The sequence below is a fragment of the Protopterus annectens genome, chromosome 6.part0, assembly GCF_019279795.1.
Source record: "Protopterus annectens isolate FY-2018-M chromosome 6.part0, PAN1.0, whole genome shotgun sequence".
In the NCBI taxonomy this organism is placed as follows: domain Eukaryota; kingdom Metazoa; phylum Chordata; order Ceratodontiformes; family Protopteridae; genus Protopterus; species Protopterus annectens.
Window position 1 is genome coordinate 33,661,826 of NC_056737.1, and position 19,900 is coordinate 33,681,725.

Consider the following 19,900-nt stretch of genomic DNA (forward strand, 5'->3'; position numbering starts at 1 on the left):
CTTCCACGCCAGCGAGAGCCTCTGATGTCCCCCTATCGGTTGACGGCAGAGCCGCAGGGTCTGGGGATACCCCCGTGAGCGGTCCCCAACTTTCTGAGGGCCCCTCAGAGTCTGTGCCTGAGGAGCCCCCAAGAAAGAAATTGTGCAAGAGGAAGCACATAGACTCCCAGGATGAGTCCCTCACCTCTAATACCGACCTCGAGGAGTCGGAGGGGTCCCCCAAGTCGTCCTCCAATGACGTCTCTTTCTCCGACATCCTGGAGATTTTAAGGCAGAGAGGCGGCTGATCGTCCAAAACCCCCTCTGAGGAGGAGTCGGTATTCCTCAAGGCCTTTTGGGCTCAACCCTCCGCCTCCTGGGTGTCTCCACCCTTCGATGAGCTCCTGGATTTGATCTGTCGAAGGGCTTGGGAGACTCCTGACTCGGTGGGACGTGTACCAAAACGCCCTAATAAATTTCTGTCAGTTCCCCCTGGGAAAGAGTTCCTGTCCAAAGGGGTTTCTGTGGATGCCATGGTGGTGGCAGCGGCCACTCAGCAGGAAGTAGCCGAGTCTTCTTCCTCTGTCCATCCTCCTAACAAGGAGTCCAGGAGTATGGATCGGTATAGATGCATACCCTCTCTTCAGCGACCTTCACACTTCGGTCTCTGAACTATCTATGTCACTTTACTCGGCTCCAGAGAGATCTTCTTAAAGAGTTAGGAGATATTCTGACGGGTAACATACCTGAGGTGTTAACACAGACGGTTAACGCCCAGTTGTCTACTCTTGGCTCGATTGTCAACTCGACCATGAGGCTCATATCTTATGCAGCCGAAGGGGCGAGCAGGGCAGCTAGCTCAGGTGTAGCCCTTAGGAGGCAAGCCTGGATGCACCTGTGTCATTTTGCGGAGGTCTTCAAGTCTTCCTTCACTGACCCCCCCTTTGATGGGTCCTCACTCTTTGGGACCAAAGTGAAAGACACCCTCACCAGATGCAAGCAAGAGGGAAAGACCCTGTCTGCCGTAGGGGTCTGTTTTTCCCTCCCATCTAGGCCTTACCCCAAGGCTCAGAGGGGAGGAAAAATGTGGTTCAGTCACAGAAGTCTTTCCCTGCTGGTCAAGGTGGGTCCCCCTCCAGAGGCAGAGGAGGGGGTGGCTATTCTGGGAGACGCCGCCCTAGGGGCAGAGGAGGCCTTCGCAATTCTGGAGACCGTGATTCCTTTCGTGGGCCTTCCTATCATCGTCCCTGATGTATTGCCCGACTGTGCTATTCCGGAGCCAGTCGGGGGCCGCATTTCATTGTACCCGGAAGCCTGGGCAAGTATCACTCAGGATCGATGGGTGCTTTGTATAGTTACCAGAGGTTATTCCATCCCCTTATTGTCAGACCCTCCTCCACCCAAGAGAAACCCAGATGTTCCACCCAGTCAAAGGGATCACGCAACACTAGAAATTTCAAAGTTGCTGGAAAAAGGAGTCATCCAACCTGTCCCCTCAGACCAGATTGGATTAGGGACTTACTCAAGACTCTTTTTGGTGCCGAAAAAAACAGGGGACCTGAGACGCATCTTGGATCTCAGCTGACTGAACCACTGCATTCTAAAGTCCAAATTCCAAATGGTCACCCTTCAGTCTATTTTTCCGTTACTGGGAAAAGAAGTATGGATATGCTCCATCGATCTCAAGGATGCTTACTACCATATCAAAATGGACAGGGCATCCAGGAGTCACTTACGCTTCCAGCTGGGAGCCAGTCATTTCCAGTTTCTTGCCCTGCCCTTTGGCCTCACCATAGCCCCCAGGGTGTTTACCAAGTGTTTGGCAGTGGTGACAGCTCACCTGAGACGTCAAGGATTCCAAGTGTTTCCATACCTGGACGACTGGCTCCTCACCGCCCCCACCAGGCATCTTCTCATTCAGGCCAGGGAAAAGACCATTGCCCTTTGTCATCAACTAGGAATTACCTTGAACTGGGGAAAGTCTGCCTTGCTGCCCTCACAGCGTGTCACATTTATAGGCGCAGAGCTAGACACCGTTCACATGCGGGCGTTCCTGCCTCAAGAAAGGATAGAGGTGTTGCAGGGTCAGGTTCGCGCGTTGCTACCCCTCAAGAAGGTTCATTCCAGATGGGTCCTACAGCTCCTGGGATCCATGGCAGCCACCATTATGTTAGTGCCCCTGGCCAGATTACACACGAGACTTTTCTCTCTGCCCAATGGTCCTTTCAGAAACTTCCCCTGTCCCATCTGATCCTACTCACTGATCGGTGCAAACAGGACCTCTGTTGGTGGCTGCGTCCCACCAACTTGAACAAAGGGAATCCATTTATTCCTATGACTCCGGTTGCCACTGTGACCACAGACACCTCCCAGATAGGGTGGGGGGCATTATCTGGGCAGGACGGTCCAAGGCACCTGGCAGAATCACAAGGTACATCTGCACATCAATGTTCTAGAGGTGAGAGCGGTGTTACTGGTGTTGCAAGCACTGCAGAGCTCTCTTCCCCTAGGAACGATTGCAATTCACTCGGACAACATGTCTGTGGTGTGGTACCTGAACAAGCAAGGGGGAACCAGGTCTTACCCCCTATGCAGAGAGGCCATGCGAGTGTGGCAGTGGGCAGTGTCTTCCTGACGGTTCCTAGTGGCAACGCACATTCCGGGGAAGGCCAGTGTGATAGCAGATGGGCTGAGCAGATCTATTCTGATGCCTTACGAGTGGTCCCTGAACCGCCGAGTTGCAGAGCAGATTTTCAACAGGTGGGGTCAGCCTTGCTGCGACCTTTTTGCCAATCCCCACAATACCAAGTGCAGCAACTACTTCACTCTGATCCCCCCACAGGGGGAGTCACCCAGGGACGCACTAATCCACGATTGACCTCCCGGTCTGCTCTGTGCTTTCCCTGCGTTTCCTCTGCTACCAAGAGTGATCCAGAAAGCCATTTCCTCGGGAAGCAAGATGATTCTTATTGCCCCACACTGGCCTCGCCAAGTCTGGTTCTCCTTTCTTCATCAGTATGCAGTGGACAGTCCTTGGACTCTGGATCCAGCACCAGACCTACTGACACACATGTCGGGACAGTCCCATCCCTCCCTGTGGACCCTCCGGTTAACAGCCTGGCTACTCCACTTCCATCTTTAGTCAGACTTCATCGTTTTTCACCTGAGATAGTACACATTTTATCTTCTTCTCATAAATCTTCTACCAGGAAGGTTTACTCCAGCAAGTGAAAAAGATTTTCAATTTGGGCTCAGGCCAAGGGACTGGATCCTTTCACAGCCCCCATCCCTGCTGTCTTAGATTTTTTATCCACTCTTTTTCAGCAAGGTTCTGTTCCTGCTACCATTAAGGTTCAGCTAGCCGCTATTTCCAATTTTCATACCTGTTACGAACCTTCTCTCGTGGCTCATAAGCTATGTAAGGCCTTTTTGAGGGGCACCTTGTTGCTTTGGCTTCCTGTGTCAGAACTCATCATGCCATGGGATTTAAATTTTGTGTTACAGGCCCTGACATCATCACCTTTCGAACCAGCTGCCACCTGTGAATTAAAATTTCTGTCTTGGAAGACTGCAATTTTAATAGCTATCACATCAGCCAGATGGGTGTCGGAGATTCAAGCGTTGTCCATCAAATTCCCGTATTTAATATTTCATAAGGACAGGGTTTCTTTGAGACGTAATCCATCCTTCCTTCTGAAGGTAACCTCTGCCGTTAACCTCAATCAGTCCATTGAGCTGCCAGTTTTCTTTCCTCAATTTTCCAACAAGGCGGAGTTTAAGTTTCATCAATTGGACGTACACAGGCAGCTTAGTTTTTACTTACACAGGACTAAACAACTTCGTAAGTCTGACCAACTCTTTGTGTCCTTCTCAGAAAATAGAACAGGTTTCCCTGTTTCTAAGATTACACTTTCCAGGTGGATTTCTGACTACATCTCCTACGTTTACTCGTCGGCAGGCAGAGAGTTACCGTTCTCTGTCAAGGCTCACTCCACCAGGGCTGTTTCAGCTTCAGCAGCTTATCACTCCAGACTATCCTTGGATGAAATTTGTGCTGCGGCCACGTGGGCTTCTCCCCACACCTTCATTACTCATTACAAATTAGACGTGGCTTCTAGGGGCCTGGCTTCCTTTGGTTCCACTGTTCTCAGGAACATCTTCCATTGAGCCTCCCAGGATAGAGGTGCTAGGGACGCTGTCCCGTGAGTAAGAATGTAGGCGAGATTGGACCATATAACATCTACAAGTTATGTACTCACCATAACGCTTGATGTATGTGGTCCATCTCACCTCACATTCTTATGTTCCCTCCCACCTTCCCCCCTCCTGGAGGATTTGGAGGTGACATTTGTTTCAATACCCTTCGGTATTGGTTATTTTTTTCTTTGCTGCCCTGGTTAGTGTTCTACTCTTCTGAACTGTGGTTGTGCATGAGGTGTGACTATGAGCTGCTGCAAACTAGATCTGGGGTTGTGGAGCGGTGCAACATGGGATATCAGGTTAGCCCGGCTAATTAGAGACTTTGTGCTAGAAAAATCTAAGTTGGCCGAGTCGGAGCCGATGTTCGGCTCCAAACCCATGAGTAAGAATGTGAGGTGAGATGGACCACATACATCAAGCGTTATGGTGAGTACATAACTTGTAGTTATTCAACATATTCACCCTGAAGTTCAACACACTTGGCACATTGTGTCTGAAGTTTCTGTAACCCTGCCAAACAAAAGTCTGGTCTGGTCTGGTCACTGATATACTACTATGCTGCTGCAGTCACGTTCAAATCCCTCAAAAAGTGCTGCCCTTTCAAACCCTTTTTAAGGTTTGGAAACTGAGAATAGTCAGATGGAGCAAGGTCTGGTAAGTAGGGTGGATGGTCTATGCATTCAAACCCCAATTTTGTCAAAACATCCATCGTTTTCCAGCCTTGTGTACAGGTACATTGTCTTGCAGAAAGAGAACTCCTTTCCACAGCTTCCTTCTCCTTTTTTTCTTTCAGTGCCTCCTTTAATCGGCACAGCAAGTTACAGTAGTATTCTGCATTAACTGTTTGGCCCCTTGGAAGATTGTCAGTTATTACAACACCGTCCTGATCCCAAAACACTGTGGCCATGACCTTTCCAGCTGACTTTTGGGCCAACTTCTTTGGCCTTGGTGAATCTGCTACCATAGCATGGACTATTGACTTGTCTCAGAATCATAGTGGTTTAACCATGTTTCATCAACAGTAACTAGTTGTTCCAAAAAGTTGGCACCAGCACGATGAAAATGCTTCAAAATCAACTTGGAAGTGTCTACTTGACGTTCTTTCTCATCGACATTCAAACATTTGGGCACCCACTTGGTTGACAGCTTCTGCATACCCAGCTGCTCATGGATTATAAACCCAACACATTCCCTGGATATCTGTCGTGTCTCAGCAGTTGTTTTAGCCTATATTCGCCAGTCTGCCAAAATCAGGTCATGGACATGGTCAACAATTTCAGGAGCCGACACTTTCACGCCTCCCAGACCTTGCTTCGGTCTCAAAATCTCCATGCTGAAAGTTTGCACAAAGTTTGAACACCTGAACAGTTGAGTATGAAGGGCACTTGTCACTCAATGTTTGCATCATGCATTCATGGATTTCCTTTGGAGTTTTCTTCTGCAGGAATATTAACTTCATGACGGCTCAGAGTTCCACACTTTTCACTGACATGGTTCAATCAATGGTCTGAAACAATGTCACAATATAGCATTACGATTCTGCAGATTGGCAAGTTACAAGATGAAGTAACCCTATTTTCAGCTGCAGAGGCAAAATTAACACTCAGAATTTAGAAAGTTGGTTGGGCTTAGAACTTTTCAGCATCCCCTCGTAGGTCAATAACACATGGAACTTGATAAGAAGTGTTCAGCTGTGCACAAACTATTTTAGCCATAGGCCAAGGTGAAATAGCAATAATCAGCTGTTGGGGCTTCAGTGATGCATTCTGCTTCTTGTCTCAGAAGGACATTGTGAATAAAACCAGAGAAGTTAACAAAGATGGTGGTGCTGTTTATATCATTTAGATAGTAAGAACATTAATGCTTAGAGTTATGATTTTTGATAATGTATATACTAGAACAGCAGTGGCTAACACATTACTCTGTGTTGTAAAGTATGCAGAGTTGGGAATGTTTGGACATTTTATTTGCTTTACTTTTTCATAAAACGGAGATTATGAAGTAGTTGAAAACCCGGTCATGTCCTTCCTATATGCCACTGAGAGACATTTCAACATAAGGGTATTATGTGCAGGATGTGATGACATTTTGTTGGTTCACTCTGCCTTTCCTTTTAAAATAAAATTGGCATCACTGGGTAGACTACACTGACGGTGAGAATATGTGATGAAAACGTTTGCTGGAATAACAGGAAAAGATTGCACTGCTGAGACTTGTGTGATTTGTTTTTTTCAGCTCTGTCTCTTACAACTTGTTAATTTGTAAATCTGTTTGAACTTAATAGGTGATGATCTTTTCTGTATTTGGAATACGACTCTGTGTTAAAGCAGTTTATTTTATGATTTTGAATATATTAACTGTTGTACATTTATATTTGCAATTATTTGAAATAAAATTTCCTCAATGTTATTTTAATTCAGGTGATTAACTACTACTTGTATCTTTCTTTGTTGTGCTTAAGTAATGCCACATCTGTTTTACCCCCATGTATGATGTGTGACTCGTTGGTCTAGGGTATGATTCTTTCTTTGGGTGTGAGACATCCTGGGTTCAAATCCTAGACAAGCAGAGTATTTTATGATTTGGGCTTGGTGTAAAGGTTAAGATCTTTGCCTCACTGATGCAAGGTACAGGGTTTGATTTTGGCCTGTAGCTGGTGCCCATGTCTCTAGTGGACAGAGTCAGTCAGTACATCACCTCCTGTATGACTCAAATTTATAGATTCATAGGTAAGTACTAATCTGGGGTTGGTATGATGGTTAAGGTGTTTACCTCATAGACGCAAGGTACAGGGTTTGATTGTCACCTTTGGGAAATTGGCTAGATTTAAAGTGGCCCACAAGGGCAACTAGCCTAGTACTTACCTATGACTGAACATAAATATAAAAAGTTTGTGCCTGTTATGATGCTCCAGTCATGACACTTGATTTCACTGTGGTAAGTCCAGACTGGGTATTACATTGTGCCATTATCTAGGTACATGTCAGTACTGATGTGATGTATTGGAAGTGATTGTAGCCTACTGGATGCAACCTTGTTTCTTGTGAGGCTGTGATTGCAGGTAGGTGTAGAGGTCAGCTTAAAATTAAGTGCAGAAATTAGCTAACTGATTAACATAAAGGAATGTTATAACTATATTCTGTTTGCAGCGTAGTTAAATACGCACTGGTGAAAGTTGTGAGGACATATAGGGATATTGTTTTCAATTTCATTGTTTTTTGCAGGGAATGCAGGCACGCTTCAGCTTCAGTGGAGACTTGGTACCTCCGGCTTCAGACCTGCCTGTTCATCTAGGTTTACATCATCATGGGGAGGAACCAGCGGTATATTTAATTTCTTACCACAATGTTTTGAAATGGTTAATAGTACCTTATCTGTGTCTGTGTTTATGAATTGCCTTTATTTATTTATTTATTTTTATTCAGATAAGTGAACTCACTCTTAACAGATTATCTGAAGTAGTAGTTAACTTCATTTGTCCATCAACCTATGGGTTATCGGATCCATATCGGATCCGAGCCGGCAGCTTCCAACAGCTAAGATCCGAGCTCCAAGTTCCTCCCCCTTACCCATAATCCCCTGCTATCCCTTCCTGACTCTAGATCTAGTTTGCCGTGGTTCTCTCAGCAGCTTTATCGAGCTTCCAGGCTTGGTAGTGTTGGATTTATGAGAAAAAATCTTATTTTTTCCTACTTTAAACACATTTTTGCATGTGTGAGTTAGTGTAGTTCCCCAGTAGCATTAACGTTTTTCTTTATCTAGTGTGTAGTTTTCCTTTTAGTGTTATTCCTTCCCCCTCGTGTAAGCATTAGGGTGTGGGTTTTGGGGCCTAGCGAGTGTGTTGTTTCTTTTTAGGTATGGCGGAGGCACCCAAAACTTTCTTTTCAAATTGTACTGAGTGTGGCCAAAAGCTGTCCCCAGCAGATGGCCACACTCGGTGCATTTTATGCCTTGGGGTTGAACATCTTTCCACCAGCTGCACTATTTGCACAGTGTTCAACCCCAGGGCCCTCAAGGACCGGAGGTCGAAGCTGATTCTGGCGGGACTTCTGCCCCCGGACTCGGCTTCTTCCTCCGGTCCCTCCGTGGCACCTGCCGTGGCTGTGACAGTGCCACCTGCTATTCCCCTTCCCCTGGCCGGGACTCAACCTCCCACATTGGGCCAGGAGGAGAGGGAAGTCAGAAAGGAGAAACGCCGGGAAAAGCACCACAAGCGGCGGGCCGAAGCTTCTGCATCGGCCCCGCCAGCCAAACGGGTTTCTCCTCCTAGGGCCTCCGAGTCTTCTCCTTCTGGGCTTCGATCTCCCCGGTTTTCACCGGGGCCGGAGGAGGAGGAGACCCGGTTGCCTTTGAGGTCATCAAGGTGGCACTCCCTGCCCGCCTTGGTGGCATCATCAAGGTCTACCCGCAGTATGTCCGATGCAGACTTGGACTGGATGATGCGTAGGTTTCTCCAGGCCCAGCTGCAGATGGGAGTGCTCTTGCCTCCCCCGCCCCTCTGGGGGGGAGCTCGACCCCCCTTTTCGCCCGATTGCTCCTTCTCTGACCCATTACCGGGGTTCGGAGCCTTTGGAGCCGGGGGACTGTCGGTGCCGATAGTATCGGGTACTTCGGTGCCGATGGCAACTTCGAGTCTGTCGAGTTCATTTTCTTCGGATCCGAGCTCTCGGAGCCGAGTGCTGAGCTTCGGATCCGGAGGTGTCAGTATGGCTTCGGCTCCGTCTCAGTCGGAGCATGCTGGCCCTTCGGATCCGACCGTGTTGGCGCCGGCTCCGATCTGCATGTCGGATCCTAGGGAGAGCAGCTCTCCGGCATTCAATGTTGTGGAGAGGATTTTGTTGAGGGACTCCAGGCCCCCGGCTTCAGCTACGGCTCCACCCTGCACTCCCTCTCAGACGGGTCCGCCTTCCATCACTCGGACCCAGGGACAGCCTGCTCAGACGTCCCAGATAGTTCCCTTGTTGGAACAGGATTTGGTTGGTGAGGCCTCTTCGGACAGCCCCTCCGAGGAGGTCCCTCACAAACGGAAGTGCAAGAGGAGGCACTTGGACTCCCCCGAGTCCTTGACAGAGGACACAGATTTGGAGGAAGGGGAAGGTTCCCCAAGGTCACTCCCCAAAGACGTCGCCTTCGGAGACGTCATGGAGATACTTCGGATCAGAGGGGGGTGGTCTGCCCCAAAACCTTCCTCTGACGATTCTGTGTTTTTGGAGGCGTTTGAAACAGGCCCATCTACCTCTTGGGTGTCCCCTCCCGCCGATCCCCTGGTAGACCTGATTACTACCAGGGCATGGAAGGAACCGGACACTGTGGAGCCCAGTCCAAAGAGGCCGGACAGAATTCTCAGCCCCCCTTCGGACAGGTCATTTTGGAGCAAGGGAGCCCCGGTAGATGCCATGTTGGTGGCGGCCGCCACCAAAAGGGAACTGGCCCAGGAGAGTTCCTCGGTCCATCCTCCAGACAAGGAGTCTCGGACGATGGACCATCTGGGGAAGCGGGTGTTCGTTTCAGCCACCTTTTCTTTGAGGTCGCTGAACTATATGGCACACGTGATACGACTCCAGCGGGATCTTATCAAAGAATATGCTGGGTCGCCCCCAGAGTCCATGTCGGCGGAGGACAAGAAAGTGTACTCTACCCGAATGGCCACTCTCAAATCTATCTCCAATACCTCTATGCGGCTACTATCCCATGCCACGGAAGGAGCCGCTAGAGCTAGCAGAGCGGGCATCGTCCTATGGCGACAGGCATGGCTCCATCATTGTGATTTTGCGGAACCCTTTAAGGCGTCGTTCGCAAATGCCCCGTTTGATGGTTCTGCTCTTTTTAGCAAGACCGTACGCGACACACTGGTCCAGAGCGAAAAAGACTGGAAGACGTCTGCCGTCGGCGTCCACTTCTCTGCTCCCCAGAGGTCCTTCTCCAGGAACCAAAAGGGACAGAAGAAGATGTGGTTCCGGAAGTCTCAACAGTCCCGTTTCGCTCCGGACCCCTCGTCCTTCAGAGGCAGAGGAGGACAGGGTGGGCGCCACCCTAGAGGTAGAGGGGGCCCGAAGAACTTTGGGTCCAGAGAACCTTTCTCTGATCGGCCCACGCAGCAACCCTGAGGGGTTACCCGACTGCCCCACTCTGGAGGCAGTTGGGGGGGCGTTTCTCGAGGCACCTGGCAGCTTGAGAGTCCAGTACAACAGATTGCTGGGTGCTTCAGATCATACACAGAGGCTACAAAATCCCATTTCTCAATCCCCCTCTCAGTCCCCGAAGCCTCCCCGATGTCACACCCAATCAAAGGGAGGCTGCAGCCGAGGAAATACTCCGGCTGCTAAGAAAAAGAGCAATCCAGCACATCCCCCCCAGACCAGTTCGGATCAGGCTTTTACTCCAGGTTCTTCTTGGTGTCAAAAAAGATGGGGGCCTAAGACCAATCCTCGACCTGTCCTTCCTGAACCTGTCAGTAGCCAAAGAAAAGTTCCGGATGGTCACTCTTCAATCCAGTCTCCCCCTTCTGCAGGAGAATGACTGGATGTGCTCCATAGACTTCAAGGATGCGTTCTACCACATTTTGATAGAAAGACGATCCAGGAGGTTCCTCCTCTTCCGGCTGGGAGCCAGCCATTACCAGTTCAGGGTCCTTCCCTTTGGTTTCACCACAGCCCCCAGGGTGTTCACCAAAGTGTTAACTGTTGTAGCGGCCCACCTGAGACTCCAGGGAATTCAGGTCTTTCCATACCTGGATGACTGGCTCCTGACCGCCCCCACCAGGCATCTACTTTGCACTGCCAGGGATTATTTTCTCCATCTAGCTCCCCGGCTGGGGATCATGATCAACATCAGAAAATCTTCCCTTCTGCCAACGCAAATTCTAGATTTCATCAGAGCCAGATTGAACACCAACCAGCTACTAGCCTTCATTACTCCGGACCGGCTACGAACTCTGAAACTCCATGTACTGGCCCTTCTACAATCCCCAGCTCCCCCAGCGGAATTGGTCCTGAGGGCCTTAGGCTCGATGGCGGCAACCATCAACCTACTACCCATGGTGCGCTTAAACATGAGAGTTCTTCAATGGACCTTACAAGTCCAGTGGTCCTTCCTGCTACATCCCCTGAGCTTTCCCGTTCCTCTCAGCAGGGTGTGCAAGAAAGCCTCTTATGGTGGCTCCAGTTCCCAGACCTCCAGAAAGGGCGCCCTTTCTCTGTATCCCCTCCTCTAGCCACGGTGACCACGGATGCCTCTCGCCTCGGGTGGGGTGTGGGGGGGGGGCACTGCTTTGGCAGGACCGTCCAAGGCATGTGGAACCATTCTGAGACCTCATTGCATATCAATGTCCTAGAGATGAGAGCGGTGCTTTTGGCGTTGCAAGCACTTCAAAGCCTTCTTCCCTTGTGAACAATTGCCATCCAGACAGACAACATGTCGGTCATCTGGTATATCAACAAACTAGGGGGAACCAGGTCCTATCCACTTTGTCGGGAGGCCATGAGAGTGTGGGAATGGGCTACGTCCACCAACCACTTTCTCATAGCGATGCACATTCCGGGATGGTCCAACATTTTGGCAGACAGACTGAGTCGATCCATCCTGTCACCGTACGAGTGGTCTCTGAATCTGAAAGTAGCGAAGCAAATCTTCTCCAAATGGGGTCAACCTCATTGCATTCTTTTCGCCATTCCTTCAAACGCAAAGTGCAGCGACTACTTCGCTCTAATTCCCCCCACCCGGGGAATCCCCCAGAGACGCTCTGGTGCATGTTTAGCCACCCGGTCTACTCTATGCTTACCCTCCTCTGCCCCTGATGCTCAAATTTTTACAGAAAGCCAGACGGTTGGGGAGCAGAATAATCCTCATTGCCCCATTCTGACCTCGTCAAGCTTGATTCCCTTATCTGTGGTCTCATCTAGTGAATCCCCCATGGATTCTAGATCCCATTCCGGATCTGATCTCTCACCCATCAGGCCTGTCAACCCCGAATCTGGACAACCTCAAGCTCACAGCTTGGTTGATCCAGTTCCAGTGATGGCTAGGACTCCCGGTATCTCGTCCCCTGTCAAGGCTAGTCTAGTAGCCGCTCACAAGCCATCTACTAGAAGAATCTATAATAGTAAATGGAAGTGTTTCTCTATTTGGGCTGAGCATCGGAACTTAGATCCCCTTACAGCTCCGTTGCCAGCAGTACTAGATTTTCTGTCAGGGTTATTTGACCAAGGTGCTAGCTCTTCTACGGTCAAAGTCCAGTTGGCTGCAATCTCTCATTATCATATTGGCAGTGATCTCGGACCTTTGACTTCGTCCAAATTATGTAAGACTTTCCTAAAAGGCACTTTCCTTCTAAGACCTCCGGTAAAAGATGCAGTCCCTCCTTGGGATTTAACTCTTGTACTTCAGTCTCTAACAGCTCCCCCCTTTGAGCCTGCAACTTCGGTGGATCTGAAATACTTATCTTGGAAGACGGCATTTCTTGTTGCCATAACTTCGGCCAGAAGGGTCTCGAAGCTTCAAGCTCTTTGCGCCAAGCCAATGTATTTGATTTTCCACAAAGATAGAGTCTCACTCGGGACCAACTCCTCCTTTCTGCCCAGAATTGCATCGCAGTCTAATATCAACCATTCTATTAATTTACCAGTCTTCTTCCCAAATTATCAGAACAAAGGTGAATACAAGTTGCACTCTCTGGACGTACATAGGCAACTGAGATTCTATTTGCACAGGACAGCTGATCACAGGAAATCAGACCAGCTTTTTGTATCCTTTGCTAAGTCCTCTTTGGGAAAACCTGTATCAAAAGTCACATTGTCCAGATGGATTTTCCAATGTATTCTTTTGGCATATGAGAGTTCGGGCTGGTCTGCACCTCAAGGAGTTAATGCCCATTCTACTCGATCGATGTCTACCTCTGCGGCTTTTCGATCTAGGGTGTCGGATGACATTTGTTCAGCAGCCACTTGGGCTTCATCTCATACATTTATAAATCATTACAAGTTGGATATTGTTTCCAGAGGGGGAGCATCCTTTGGCCCTGCAGTGCTCCGGAACATCCTTCCATGAGGGCCTCCCAAGAATCAGGTAGCTGGGGACTCTGTCCCATAGGTTGATGGACAAATGAAGTTAACTACTTCAGATTTAGAAGTTATGTACTTACCATAACGTTCCATCTGAGTAGGTAAACTTAATTTGTCAGCAACCGTCCCTCTAACCTATATGGATGTTCAAAGGACTCCTGCTGTCATGGCAGATTGTTTCCAAGTTAGAGTAGGGAGGTGGTTCTTGGTATCATATGGTTTATGGATAAGCAAACTCGATCTGAGGTCAGGAAGGGATAGCAGGGGATTATGGGTAAGGGGGGAGGAGCTTGGAGCTTGGATCTTAGCTGTTGGAAGCTGCCGGCTCGGATCCGATATGGATCCGATAACCCATAGGTTGCTGACAAATGAAGTTTACCTACTCAGATAGAACGTTACGGTAAGTACATAACTTCTAATTTTCACCCACCACAAATTCTTGAAGAGCAGGGGCAAATGCATACAGATGGACTGTTTAAACAACCACCATCATACATGCAGCTGACCATCAGCTCCCATGAACTCTTCTCCTCACTCACTGTGTCTAACAGGCCCGCTTTAGCTTCCCCTGGGCCCTGCTCAACCCACATTTTGTGCTGGTGAGATTGAGGACACTGGTGCAGCATCATATTGGATGGAAAAGTGCGTTCTAAACCCCTCCCCTGTGGAACCCTGTAAGAACTGTATTACGTTGTTCCTAGCCCCTCCCTCCCTTCCCTTTGGAAACCTGTAAGCACTGTATTACACTATGTCAGTAGGTGCTTGCAAGTTTCCACTCATGCTCAACTTACAACCTTCCACACAAGCTTTGCAGCATGGAACTTGTTAGGTTCATACTGCTATAGTGCAACAAGCCTAGGCTGACTCCCTCTCCTTAGGATGAATGAGTGGGTGTGGCTGCTCACACCTTCTCTCACTCCCCACATTACCTGTCCAGCACCAACCCACTAGTTGAAGACAGGTCATCTGGACTGCAGTAAGGACTTTATCCCACTATGCAGTGGTGATGCTGCCATCATAGTTTTTTGAGGTGTTAAGAAAACCTCATCCAGATGTGAGGAGAATATGCAAATTCCACCCAAGCAATAACTGAAATTAAGCTTCAAACTTTGGTCCCTGAAGGTATGAAAGAACAATGCTAATAGCTGCATCACATTTCTGTCTGTATTTACTGATGCAATTGAAATACATCATCTTTAAAACTACAACTGTAAAATTCTTTTTACCTAAAATTTGCAGTTTAATAACATTAACATTGTTGCTATGCCTGGCACAAATTTGCCTTACTAATACTTGCACAAATGTAAAGTTCACCAAAACAAAAATAAACTAATGTCCAGGCCACCAGTAAAAGCAAAAAACTTTTATACAAATTAACAAATCCACAGATGAGCGCTTTCGTCTCTCTACACGACTTCTTCAGATAAAACTGCACAAGTGCTACACATACTATATATAACAGGTCATAACTACTTTCAATTAAAATTTAAAGCACCACACTCCAAATACGCAGATTTAAGACATATAAAAATCTTCATATTGTAATACATTTGTGTGTAAAAACACACTAAGCAATAATATTAGGAAAAACAAATGATAAAGGTTTATAATAAAGATTTATAATAAGTATTGGTGTCCCCAAAAAAAAGATATGTATATATGTTTTGATGAATGTAAAAAATGTGGATCAAACTCTTACAGCCTTAGCTTTTAGTACTGGTTAGAATATATGAGCACTTGTATGACATAAGGACTGGAAAAGACACTAGTGCCTTGTTTAAACATTCAGTTTCATGTCTGTCTTTTAGTGGTTTTAAATTTGGCATCATTGATGTTGTTAAATATAACACTAAGGGTGGGGATATGAAAAATGTATTGTTGAATATGGAATTGAAATGGCAATTGAGATTGAAGGCTAACATCCCCCCCGGCCTCAACGAATATGTGAGTATCAAACCAGTACTAACAGCTAAGGCTGTAAGAGTTTGATCCACATTTTTTACATTCATTAAAACGTATATACATATCTTTTTTTGGGGGGGACAACAATACTTATTATAAATCTTTATTATAGACCTTTATCATTTGTTTTTCCTAATATTATTGTTTAGTGTGTTTTTACACACAAATGTATTACAGTATAAAGATTTTTATATGTCTTAAATTTGTGTATTTGGAGTGTGGTGCTTTAAATTTTAATTGAAAGTAATTATGACTGTTATATATAGTATGTGTAGCACCTGTGCAGTTTTATCTGAAGAAGTCTTGTAGAGAGACAAATTTGCCTTAGACATCAGGCATGGCCTAGGTCTTAGTGTGGGGCATTGGCATTATGGATTGGTGTCTAATGAAAAGAAACGGACAACTTTACTGGACCAGTAGAGAATGAAGTTGGTCAACATAACCTGATTTTCAATAAAGTAAACATGTACCCTCAAGTGCGCGCCACTAAATTTATTTATTTGTCTATTTTCCTGTGTGCAAATAGGGAAGCATTATTCCAGAACTGTTATACTGAAAGAACACTTAACTAGTAATCTTAACCTTTGACCTTTTATGACCAATTGTAACAGGTTGGGCGTACATTATCTTAAGATTTTTTGATTATTACAAAGATGTCACTTGATTTTAATTGGATATTCATAATTTTGCTAATCAAATGTTGGTAACATTTTGAATGGTTTGTCTTAAATAAGCTTTATCTAAAATAAATGAGTGATATGTGTGATACAAATCTAAAAGTGCAGAGTCAATAAACCATACACAGCCCACTAAGACCATGTGTGTCTAAAATGTAAAAAAGATACGATGTGTGTGTCACGATGCAAAGCACACACAGTAGCTCACTGTTTTGTATTCAGTAAGTGGCTTTACACAATGTGTAGAGCCACTCAGTCACAGTAAACACTGTGGCGTGCTAATTACAGCATAAGCAGCTGAAATGTATGCTAGTCAACCAATCCAAGATAGAGCTGTTCAACAAGCTATAAAGTAACCCTGTACACTCATTGCTGTTTTTTCCTGTGAATTCCAAAACCTGTTGGAATATGGCCACGGAAAGAAGTTCCACACACAAAGAATGTTAGGGGCTGCTGTTGCTTTAATTCATAAGTATGTGCAACAGGCTGAAATCGATGGTGCTGCTGCTTCTAATAGACCATGGCCAAGAAGGAGAAATTCCAAAACCTGTTGGAATATGGCCACGGAAAGAAGTTCCACACACAAAGAATGTTAGGGGCTGCTGTTGCTTTAATTCATAAGTATGTGCAACAGGCTGAAATCGATGGTGCTGCTGCTTCTAATAGACCATGGCCAAGAAGGAGAAGAGTTTTCAGACCACATTTAACTTATCACAGTCTGCATGAGGCGGAAATTGTAGAGTGCTGCAGGGTGGATAGAGACACACTAAAGGAACTACCTTTGTTGCCCTCAACTTAGACCAGGGGCAGAGCGAAGGGAACCAATACTGTGGAGTCAAAGGTATTTGTAGCACTGTGACTATGTGAGGTTTTGCCAAAAATGCCAGGAGAAGTAGGACAGTGGATTTGTAACATATATCAGTACAGCTAGCTGGAATTTTGTAAAGAATTATATGTCATTTGTATATCAAACTGATTTGTACAGATGCTTGTGTTGAAAAATGTATTTGTAAAGCTGCTTGTGTTAAAAAGTGTACCAACAGTGTGCCTGCTAGACAGAAAAAGAAATACATTTGTATGTCAGACTGCATTATAACTACTGAAATTAATATTTGAAAAATAGCGTGAACTTAAATTACTTAATTTAGGCCATAAAGATTGTATCTTAAGAGTTCTGATTGCAGCCAGAGGCAAAATGTCTGTGCCAGAGAATAGTTTATTAGCTCCTGTAGGAAGAGTGGAAGTGTTTTATTGTTTTATGACTTCCGGAAGCCGCAACAGATCTTAGCAAAGCTCTGTATGTGTGTATTATTGACACATATATGCACAATTCTGGGTCAGTTGCTTGGAAAGGGGGTAGTATGGGGAACCAGAAGTCAGATGACCAGATGTATGTGATGTCATTCTGTAATCCAGGGCAAAATTGATGTTTTAATGCTAGTTGAGACTAAAGTCTCAGAGTAGTCTGTTTTTGGAACCTGACATAAAAGGATCACTCACCTATTTAATCTTGCTTTGCTCTACTGAGTGACCAGGGAATAGTATTTTTAGATCAGTCAGGAAAATATAGTGAGATTAGTTAAATACTGTTTTTCTTTATCTGTATGAATCTATTTGTCTGTGTCATTTTTAATATTTTCTGTGAATGAAACTGTGGTGTTTATTGTAAATAGGTATTCCTTATTTTCATGTTCTTTCATTATTTATTATTAAATATATTTAACATTTTCATTGTGGCTGGTCCTCTAGAGAATATTTTAATCTTTTAGAGTACTTATATCTTTTTGATGACTCTGTGGCCACTCCTGAAAGCCTTACTGTACTGGTCAAAACAGTACCATTTGTATTAACATTAATTTCACTCAGTGTGATTGGGTACCCCTGAAAGAGCCTTAGAGTAACTGTCTTTGGAATGTCTGGTGGCAGTAACTACTTTATAGTCTGGGCAGAAGGGGGTATAGCTAATAAATCTTTGCCAGCATTTCCCAGGTGTGTGTGTGTGTGTGTGTGTGTGTGTGTGTGTGTGTGTGTGTGTGTGTGTGTGTGTGTGTGTGTGTGTGTGTGTGTGTGTCTGTGTGTGTGTGTCTGTGTGTGTGTGTCTGTGTGTGTGTCTGTGTGTGTGTGTGTGTGTGTACCTATGAAATCTCCAAGACTGTGTGTGTCATCTGCTTGGAACACAGACACAGCACTGGTTTCACAGAGTGAGTGGTGGAGAACTTGGCTTGGACACTTATTTGAGGATTCAACTCTACAGCTGTGCCAGTGGGGAGTCTTACTGGGGACTTGGAGAGAGGGAGAAATCCAGACCCAGGAATAAGTGTGTTTCCTGTGTGCTCTTAAGGGAAATTGTGCTTGGTGCAGAAAGCTGCATCTGGAAATACTGGGTGTATCTATTTCTGTTCCAGGTGAACATCCCTTTCCAGTGACAGTGGTGAGGATTCAAGCTCCTTGATTACTGGCCCAGAGAGTGGATGTTACAAGCACTTAGAATTTTAGCTACAGGAACCTTCCATAGACCAACAGGGGACATGCTGTGGTTGTCACAGGCATCAGCATCCTACATCAGTTTCTGAATGCTATGCTCCAAAATGCCAGTGACTTTACCCCATACACCTGAGGACAGGGCCACAAATATGCAGGAGTTCTACCCTGTAGCACACTACCTGAAGTACTGGGTGCCATAGATTGCACGCATATAGAAATCAAAATATCACCTGGGGAACAGGGAAGGGTCTACATAATTAAAAAGGGCTTCCACGCCATTAACTGCCAAGTAGTCTGTAATGCTAAGGGAATCATCTTGCTTGTGTGTGTTGGTAGGCCAGGCAGTTACCACGCCTCACATTTCTGGCACAACTCTCAAATGTATCAAATGATCACTGGGGGTATATCCCACAGGGTCATTTACTGTGGGATACAGGTTATGCACTGGAACCATGCCTGATGATGCCCATCAGAAATGCACACACACCCACTGAGGAACACCATAATGAGGCACATAGTCAAACCAGAAATGTCATAGAGCTTGTGTTTGGGTTGCTGAAGTCATGGTTCCGGTGTCTAGATACATCTGAGTGAGCCCTGCAGTACAATCCATGTATATGTACTGAAATCTCCATCATCTGTGCCATGGTTTGAAACATCATCCTGAGAAAACAACTTCAGCAAGATCAACAAGAGGAAGGCGCACACATCCCACCACCACTGGCAAGGTCACCACAGCCACATGCAAGTGAGGAGTTAGAAGGGGAGCCAGCAGCTTTTGTGGGTGTAAGAAGACGTAGGCATCCTCAGTATGCCCTTGCATTGGCTAAGAGGCAATTCATAGCAGGTCCACTCACCACCTAAGGGGCTAAAACCTTTCTCCTACTACACACATGCATATAGTAACAGTGATACCAGGCAATGCTCAAAATCTTTACCTACCCATGTAATGACTGTGTACTTCCAGCATCAGACAGAGTCAGCCCTGAACTAAAACTGTAGCAACTACAGGATTTACTAGGTAAGTGTTGTTGAACTTTGAGTAGAACAAAAATGTGTAATAATACAAATGAATGGTATAACGAATGGCCGTTTATACTGTTACTTGGTAATGTAAGTAAGTAAAAGCTGGTTGATTTTTACAGCAATGACTTTAAGAAGTGACAGCAGTGACTTTTGTGAATACCTGTGTCCTCTATCAAGTAATAGGTCTCAGGCATCAACAATTCAGACATTCATACCTCTCACAAGTAGTGATAGTTACCAAATGTCCTCAGTTTGGCCTCATACTTTTTTACTGGCAAATCATTAGAGAGAGAAGTAGAGGCTTTAGAAGTTAATCATGCACATTTCAGTTTGACTTCATATCCCTCAAAAAAATCCTAAAAATAGTGATGCAAAAGCTGCTTTATTCCATCAACTGTCTCTAACATTGTAAGTCCAAAATATTTAAAAAGTCTCCCCATTGTTCAGCCTTTGTCACATTTTTATGGATTGGTCCATCTTTTTTGCTGTAAGAGTGTGGGAGGCATGTACAGT

At 45.9% G+C, this 19,900-nt stretch overlaps 1 protein-coding gene across 3 annotated transcripts in view; it reads left to right on the forward strand.

The window, feature by feature from the left end:
* Positions 1 to 19,900, forward strand: part of RPAP1 (RNA polymerase II associated protein 1) — a 2,926,740-nt gene that overhangs the window by 1,046,734 nt on the left and 1,860,106 nt on the right. For all 3 annotated transcript variants that reach the window (XM_044073828.1, XM_044073829.1, XM_044073830.1), the window contains one exon: positions 7,404 to 7,502. In XM_044073828.1, coding sequence (XP_043929763.1) covers positions 7,404 to 7,502 — 99 coding nt within the window. The remainder of the gene's footprint in view (positions 1 to 7,403; positions 7,503 to 19,900) is intronic.